At 40.7% G+C, this 9,261-nt stretch overlaps 1 protein-coding gene across 1 annotated transcript in view; it reads left to right on the top strand.

The window, feature by feature from the left end:
* Positions 1 to 9,261, top strand: part of ASB11 (ankyrin repeat and SOCS box containing 11) — a 41,422-nt gene that overhangs the window by 29,775 nt on the left and 2,386 nt on the right. Inside the window, exons 6-8 of the mRNA XM_017888574.1 lie at positions 3,429 to 3,579; positions 7,072 to 7,206; positions 8,649 to 8,840. Of these exons, the coding sequence (XP_017744063.1) occupies positions 3,429 to 3,579; positions 7,072 to 7,206; positions 8,649 to 8,840 (478 nt within the window). The remainder of the gene's footprint in view (positions 1 to 3,428; positions 3,580 to 7,071; positions 7,207 to 8,648; positions 8,841 to 9,261) is intronic.

Raw genomic sequence — 9,261 nt, 5'->3', positions numbered from 1 at the left:
AATACAGGCGTGAGCCACCGCGCCCGGCCACCATGTTTTCTTTATGCATTCATCTGTTGATGGACACTTCAGTTGCTTCCCGGTCTTTGTAATTGTGAACAGTGCTGCAGCAGACACGGGAGTGCAGATATCTCTTTGATGTACTGTTTTCCTTTCTTTTGGGTATATACCCAGCAGTAAGATTGCTGGATCATATGGCAGCTCTATTTTTAGTTTTCTGAGGAACCTCCAAACTGTTCCCCATAATGGTTGTACTAATTTATAATCCCGCTAACACTGTATGAGGCTTAATAACAAGATTTTAAAGAACAATAGAAAACACTCTTAATTCAACATCTTCCATGAACAACTATTTTTATTGAGCAAAATTATCAAAATAAATGACCTTTTAATAAACAATACATTGGGGGAAATCTACATAACTGGACTTTATCTTATTTTAAATTTATCTCCAAGCTTTTTTCAAAGGGTGACTGAGGTGCATTATATAATATAGATACCAGAATAGAATCATAAAATCACAACTTCTAAAAATCTTCTGTATTTAGTTGCCGGATGCTCCTTGTTTCTAATTTTGTTGTTTTACTTAGTCCTTGCAATATTTATTTTATGAACTGCAATGTTTTAAAGTGCTTAATGACAATTTAAAAAATTTTATATGGAAATTGGGTTTCTACATGGAGAACTGAATATAAAAGTCTTCCTTGTGAAACTACTTTTCCTGATGCCATTGTGGTCGTGCATTTTCTTTTTTCATTTTTTTCCCTCTTCTTTATGTTTTTTAGACAGAGTCTCACTAACACTGTTGCCCAGGCTGGAGTGCAGTGGCACAGTCTCAGCTCACTGCAACCTCTGCTTCCCAGATTCAAACGATTCTCCTGCCTCAGCCTCCTGAGTAACTGGGATTACAGGTGCCCGCCACCACGCCCAGCTAATTTTTGTATTTTTAGTACAGATGGGGTTTTGCCATGTTGGCCATGCTGGTTTCAGACTCCTGACCTCAGGTGATCCGCCCACTTTGGGCTCCCAAAGTGCTGGGATTACAGGCGTGAGCCACCGTGCCCTGCCAAGTGGTCGTGCATTTTCATTAGATAGTGCTTCTCTAAGTCACCGCTTAGTCAGCTCATGGGTAATGATGAAGGAAGGCTGTGTGAGAGCCATTTCCTTTCAAGCTAGATGACTGGAGTCACAGGCAGACTGCTGACAATATCAGGTCAGAGAGGAGGTTTTGTTGGGCACAAAGAGAAGAATAAGACATGTTTCTTTGTCTTTGTCAAGTTTATAAAGAAATAGCCAATAAATACTGTATCACACCATTTAACATTTAAATCAGAATGAGAAATGAAATAAGAGAAAGTTGGCCTTCAGTAGAAAGTCCCCCACAATTGGCAGTCCCATGAATACCTCAGACTCAGTGTAACTGTGCTTATCATGTTCTTCCCTCTGGGACCTGCTCCTCATCTTGGGTTCCTACTTTCAGAGGCCTGGTGAAACATCCTCTTGGTTTCCCAAGCTGCAAACCTGAGAGTCATCTTATTTCTTTCATCTCCCTATCTAATTAATGAAAAACTCCTGCTAATTTTCCTCTCTAAGTTTTTCCCAAGTCTATCCTCTCCTTTGTCCTACTCCCATAGTCATCTAAATTCTTTATTATATTTTCAAAATGATTTATTTTTTGCCAGGCGCGGTGGCTCACGCCTGTAATCCCAGCACTTTGGGAGGCCGAGGCAGGTGGATCACGAGATCAAGAGATCAAGACCATCCTGGCCAACATGGTGAAACCCCGTCTCTACTAAAAATACAAAAATTAGCTGGGTGTGGTGGCGGGCACCTGTAATCCCAGTTACTCAGGAGGCTAAGCAGCAGAATCTCTTGAACCCAGGAGGCGGAGGTTGCAGTGAGCTGAGATCATACCACTGTACTCCAGCCTAGCGACAGAGCAAGACTCCGTCTGAAAAAAACAAAAAACAATAAAAACTTCTTTTTGTATTTGTCTTGCCTAATAGAATTCAGCCTACTCAAGGAGAGGCAATTGTTCAGCCTACTCAAGGAGAGGCAATTGTCTTACCATTGTTTCCAAAACATTAGCACCTAGTAGATGCTCAATAAATGTTTGCTGACGTGAACTAAGAGAGAAATGTATAGGAAATCACATAAGAAGACAACTTCCTAGACTGGGGATGAGGATGATACTTAGAAAACACAAATCAAACTAGTCCTACCAAATACTTTTAGTAAAATATAGAAACCCCTAGCAATATGAATTGACACACATTTTCCCCTGACCTGGCCTGTCTCTGCCATCTTAGCATCTTATCTTTAACTTTCCAATTTAATGGGGGTTAGGCTGGGTGTGGTGGCTCACACCTGTAATCCCTGCCCTTTGGCAGGCTGAGGCAAGAGGATCATTTGAACCCAGGAGTTTGAGACCAGCCTGGGCAACATAGCTAGACCCTGTCTACAAATAATTCTTCTAAATTTGTGGGTCATGGTGGTGCATGCCTGTAGTCCCAGCTGCTCAGGAGGCTGAGGCAGGAGTATCGCTTGAGCCTAGGAATTCAAGGCTGCAGTGAGCTATGATCACGACACTGCACTCCAGCCTGGATAACAGAGCAAGACCCTGTTTCGCGGGTTATATTGCAACTCTGGAAACAAGTCTTTTTTTGTGTCCAAAGCAAGGACATTTAGAATCCTGATTATCACAAGCATGTATCCTTAGTTGTTGAAGCAAAATTGTTTCACATCAAAAACTTCATTGTCCTACATTTCAATGGCATCAGAGCTCCCTACCACTCCTGCAGTTCCCGATGTTCTTTCCAATCTATTGTTGATACACAAAGATGTTTCCCAGCCCTGCTGGTTCTCATGTGCTTCCCACATCCCTACAAGGTACCAAAGATGGTTGCAGACACCATGTTGATGGCTGTTTTCTATGTCCCTTTGGCTTGGTCATGCTATCTCTAGAAGTAACAGCTGGCATGCGTAATTTGCTTGGATTATAGTAGACCAGAGAGGAAGTTGTGGCAAGAAAGACAGTAGATCTGTGGAGAATTGCCAAGGATTTTGTAAGCATGGATTTTGGGACCACAGCTAGCTGATTTCTCCAGTGCTTTTGGTTCCTGCCATGTTTGTTCATGATTCAGAGGGGAGTCATATTAATGGAAAATGGAAAATGGAAATAATTGTTGTTGCAAATGCTTATTGAGTGCTTACTGGGCGACACATAATGTTTTAAGTGTTTAACATATAGTAACTCACTCAATCCACCCAATAACTTCATGAGGTTTCATAATACTGTAAAGATGTGGAGTTCCCTCACTTATTCACTAGCGCGGGGAATTCCTCTAGGCAAATACATAGGAAGACATACTTGGAGATGGTGAGAATGAAATAACCAATCATCTGGCTCTCTCTTTGCCCGTCATTAGGTCAATGGAGTGACAGTTCACGGAGCCACGCCCCTCTTCAATGCTTGCTGCAGCGGCAGTGCTGCATGTGTCAATGTGCTGCTGGAGTTCGGAGCCAAGGCCCAGTTTGAGGTGCACCTGGCCTCGCCCATCCATGAGGCAGTGAAGAGAGGTAAATGAGCCACCACAATGCATGTGAAACATTGATGGGCTCACTCCAATCTGTATGAATCAATGGTCTAGTGTTAGTCATTCAAGGGTGACCCTGATCTTCCTCACCATTAGAATATGTGTGGCCTAGAAATCCCATAGCAGTAACTTCAATTTGTCTAAATCTTCAGGAAATACCAGTGTGGCACAAAGAGCTCTACTTATAACTTCAGAATGCTTTCCTGACTCAGATTTTCCATTTCCTGGGGATGGTCTATTGGCAGGCCTTTCCAGAGCCTCTTTGCTGGTGCTTTGGTGGCAGCTGGTACAGCCAAGGCAGTAGTTGTGACTTACTTGAATTGTACTATGCTTATGTCTCTGTCCTTGGTAGGCAAGAATAGCTTATCCTCTGAAGCCCATAAAATACCAACCACTAACCTAAACTATGAAAGTGTCTGAAACCCAAGGCTGATACTATCTCTAATGGAATAGTAAATGTAACTGTTCATAATAAGTTACACAATCTAGATGGACTGATGACTTCAAAGTCATAGTTATCGGAAAGAAAAGGCTGCAACTTTCCAAAGTATGGCACTGGAAATCTTGAAGCTGACTCCAGACTCCTGTGTTGTCAGTTAATTTCAAAGTGAAGGAAAATAGTAAATTCAAGGAATTTAAAAACTATATGCACAGACTAGACATGAAGGAGAAGATATCACTGAAAGGAGAAGGCCATTTGTCAAAGGTCACACACCCAAAGAGTGACATTTTGATGATAGCCAGTGAGGGAGTTGTTCTCTTATACTGAGATCAGAAATACAATGGTGAAGTTACAACACTCTGGAATAGTGATCTTTGCTGGTGTAATTGGGGATGAAATACTTTATTTCAAAAGGCAAAAGTGAAAGATCTGTTCCAGGTTATTAAACATGTCACTTGCCATTTTTTTTCCCAGTGGATTACCTTAAATGATGCACAAGACCCAAATCTAAATTTATCTATGTATTTTATATTCTAAATGTATTTAATACACATTTATTAAATAATAGCTGATGTGAGTCATTTCCCAAACATCATGTAAGTCCTTTAAGTTGTAGAGTAATGAACTACTTTGGAAATGATATAAATGTCTTTCTTTTTTTTTTCTTTTTTTTTGACAGAGTCTCAAGCTATTGCCCAGGCTGGAGTGCAGTGGTATGATTTCTGCTCACTGCAACCTCCGCCTCTCGGGTTCAAGCGATTCTCCTGCCTCAACCTCCCAAGTACTGGGATTGCAGGTGCCCGCCACCACAATCGGCTAATTTTTCTATTTTCAGTAGAGACGGGGTTTCACCATGTTGGTCAGTCTGGTCTCGAACTCCTGACCTCAGGTCATCCACCTGCCTAGGCCTCCCAAAGTGCTGAGATTACAGGCGTGAGCCACCGTGCTCGGCCATATAAGTCTTTTTTTTTTTGAGACAGAGTCTTGCTCTGTCTCACAGGCTGGAGTGCAATGGCACAATCTTGGCTTACTGCAACCTCCACCTCCGGGGTTCAAGTGATTCTCCTGCCTCAACCTCCCAAGTAGCTGGGATTACAGGTGCCTGCCACAGTGCCCAGCTAATTTTTGTATTTTTGAGTAGAGACAGGGTTTCGTCATGTTGGCCAGGCTGGTCTCAAATTCCTGACCTCAGGTGATCCACCTGTCTCAGCCTTCCAAAGTGCTGGTATTACAAAAAGTCTTTATCAAAAATTTAATATTGATTTGATATAAATGTTTGAAGTAAAAATTAATATTATTTGTATTTCCATACAAATGTTTAAAAATTGATAAGTATTGGGAATGGTTTGAATTAATTAGGTATGTCTGCAGTGCTTGGCTGATCGTATTTGGAGCTTTTGGTATCTGTGTGCCTGTAAAACATATTTATGCTCATAATAAACACATACTTTGTGTGTTTCTGTATATTTTTCTGTATTGTAAAAGCATGTTAAGGATAAATATCCACAGAATGGAAGCATGATTAGCAAATTCATAATTTAAACACTTTGTATTAGTGCTAGCCATTTAACTTTTCTGTATTCATTTTCAAAACTTTCTGAGAATATTTAAATTTAACTCAAACTAGGCTGTTTCTTGTTCTTCAAAAAAAAAGACAAGAATTATTCAAAAATATGTGTTAAATACCCTGTATTTTCCAAGTAGTTTTAGGGACTTACTAGATATTATTTCTGGATTCTTATAGCTCTAAACCTCTATGAACAAGCTGAGTCATAGTTTGAATCAATACCTTGACATATTGATGCTGTAATCCAGGTATAATATTTAATTATGTGAACAAATAGTTTGATTTGACAGTCCTGATTTGTACATTTTAATGCATATTTATACTTAATTTAGAATTTGTGATAAATCAGGTAGGTCTAAAATGAAGCTTACTTTTATGTTATCTACAAAGAATAGGTTGGCTAAATTAATTAGTAATGACATGATTTTTTAGGGAGACATTTAAATCTTCAAAGAGAACTAACTCTTTGCAAGCTCCCATCAATACCTCAGAAGCACTCTCTCCTGAACAAAGCATTCACAGGTTGCAAATTAATCATGTCTATCTATTTATTGGGCAAACTCTCAAAAGAGAATGCTTGCTTACATAGTTGTTGTTAGCCACTGAATTTGAAAGTGTATTTAAATACATTCTACACGTAAGACTTCTTTATTCTTTCTCATAGGTATTTTCCAGACTAACCAAAATAAGGTTGCAGGCCATATATCCAATCTCACATCATGGATAAAGAAGAGAATGAGAGATTTGTAATGGAGAGGGGACAGGGTTCTCTTGGGTTTGAGCACTAGCTTTTCAGAGTAATAATAGGCCTAGTCGTTTGTCCCTCTGGGTCTTGTCACTTCCATTTGTAAAATGGTGGCATCATTCTGGAGACTGATTTCAACTGTGCTACTTGGAGCCCTTAGTTTAGTTAAAGTTAAATCGGGTTGCAAAGAGAAGCTGGAGTGGGGAAGCATGGCCATGCTCCTCTTTTATTGGTATTATTTTGGGGTTTCTACCTAAGATTTCCAAAACAAACAAAATTTTTTTTTTCTACTGCGAAAAGAGATCTAGGTTACTTATTTTTTTATTTATGTATTTTGAGACAGAGTCTCGCTCTGTCAGGCAAGCTGGAGTGCAGCGGTGCGATCTCAGCTCTCTGTAACCTCCACCTCCTGGGTTCAAGCGATTCTCCTGCCTCAGCTTCCCGAGTAGCTGGGATTACGGGCGTGTGCCACCATGCCTGGCTAATTTTTGTGTTTTTAGTAGAGATAGGGTTTCACCATGTTGGCCAGGCTGGTCTCGAACTCCTGACCTCAGGTGATCTACCCACCTCAGCCTACCAAAGTGCTGGGATTATAGGCGTGAGCCACTGCACCTGGCCAACCTAGGTTATTTCTAAAGCCCATTTCAGTTAAGCAATCCTACAATTCTGTGAATATTTAATATGTCCCTTACTTGAGTGAGGGTATCTTGTGTTCCACCAGGTCACAGAGAGTGCATGGAGATCCTGCTGGCAAATAATGTTAACATTGACCATGAGGTGCCTCAGCTTGGAACTCCCCTGTATGTGGCGTGCACCTACCAGAGGGTAGACTGTGTGAAGAAACTTCTAGAATTAGGTAATTTCCAAAATTATTTTCATGAAGAAACCTGTTAACTTTGTTGGTTTTCTGTAGCTTCAAAGATGAAGTTCTTGTCATGGTTCAAAAATATTCGGTTAGCATTTTATGTTTGAATGCTAAAAACAAAATTTCTCTAGAGAAATGACTGTATTTCTCAGTCCTGCTTTCTTTGATGTTAACTCCATTTACCTGGTATTGTTCTCCCTGGTTGTCACAAGATGGCTGCCAGCAATACCTGGGCTTACAGCCCTCCTTATCCATACACAGCAAGAAAGAGCATTGGCCCTTTTTGAGTCACATGCCCATCTTTGAACCCCTCATGGGGGCCAAGGAAATACAATACATTGATTGGTTTAGGCCTAGATTTCAACCTACTCTGCATTTATTAGGCTTCACTGGAAATACAAGAACTGAAACTCACAAGAGGGTGGTTTCCCTTCGGGAAATCTAGGTATGCTTGCCAGGAAGATGCTGGACGGTAAAAACAACAGACATTTGCTACAGGCTAGTTTATATCTATCCTGCTACAGTATCTAGTCATTTTAAAAGCAATTCTAAAAGGCATATACAGAAACCAAGAGTCTGTGGAAAATGAACTATCTTTTCTTTGTTTTTTCTGTTTTTGAGATAAAATTTCGCTCTTATTGCCCAGGTTGGAGTGCAATGGCGCGACCTCAGCTCACTGCAACCTCCACCTCCAGGGGTCAAGTGATTCTCCTGCCCCAGCCTCCTGAGTAGCTGGGATTACAGGCGCACACCACCACGCCTGGCTAATTTATTGTATTTTTAGTAGAGACAGGGTTTTACCATGTTGGCTAGGCTGGTCTTGAACTCCTGACCACAGGTGATCCACCCACCTCAGCTTCCCAAAGTGCTGGGATTACAGGTGTGAGCCACTGTGCTCGGCCAGAAAAATGAAATATCTTCAAACTATTATTTGACTAAAGATTCAACAAACTTAGCCCCTGACATAAAGGTGGAGATTGTAGTAAAAACCTTTATTGTGAATTTTTACCTTGAGGAAGTTTTTGTCTTTTTTACTTCCCATCATTTACTATTCTCTATAGTAAGTTCAGAAATCATTTTTTGAGCCCCAAATAATATAAATACTAAATAAACTTAGTTTTATCTTTTGTCCCCAAACATAATAACTATGTAACAAGAGCCTCAAATACTTTATTTTGTATGCCACACAGTTTGTATGGGAAAGCAAATATTTAAAATGACTAAAAACATCTAAATTCACTTTTCTCACCAAATAATTTCAAATAGTCTTAGTAGGCATTGCTGAGGTTCTAGGCTTAAATCATATGTTTTCAAAGATTTGTCAAATATGTCATGGTACTTAAAATGTCTTTATATGCAATTACTATAATTTGAAGCTCATTGTGCTTTACATTACCATTTAGTGTTGAATTGTGGCCATCTGTTTTGTTAAGGAGCCAGTGTCGACCATGGCCAGTGGCTGGACACCCCACTCCATGCTGCAGCAAGGCAGTCCAACGTGGAGGTCATCCACCTGCTAACCGACTACGGAGCTAACCTGAAGCGTAGAAATGCTCAGGGCAAAAGTGCGCTTGATCTGGCGGCTCCAAAAAGCAGCGTGGAGCAGGCGCTCTTGCTCCGTGAAGGTAACCAAGGGCTGGGTATCCATTCCTCTTCCATATGCACATTCTCTCCCCTTCCTGTCTCATCTGTAGCATTTTTTTTCCTTTTTCTTTTCTTTTATTCTTTTTCCTTTTTTTTCTTTCTTTTTTTCTTTTTCCTTTCTCTTCCCTTTTTCTTTTTAATTGAAGGTGGCATTGTGGGAGGCGACAAGCCCTGCTGTCACTGACCTGTCTGACCTGTCTTCTGGGATTTTATATGCTGTGCATATTCACTAAAAACCAAGGGGCATTTACATATAACCAGAGTGTTGCTTTGTATTTTCCATAACAAGAAAATAACCAGAAAACCGGCCGGGTGTGGTGGCTCATGCCTGTAATCCCAGAACTTTGGGAGGCCAAGGCGGGTGGATCACAAGGTCAGGAGTTGGAGACCAGCCTGGCCAAC

This window comes from Rhinopithecus bieti, unplaced genomic scaffold, assembly GCF_001698545.2.
Source record: "Rhinopithecus bieti isolate Rb0 unplaced genomic scaffold, ASM169854v2 scaffold_18471, whole genome shotgun sequence".
NCBI lineage: Eukaryota > Metazoa > Chordata > Mammalia > Primates > Cercopithecidae > Rhinopithecus > Rhinopithecus bieti.
This window is presented reverse-complemented; position numbering and strand designations above follow the sequence as displayed.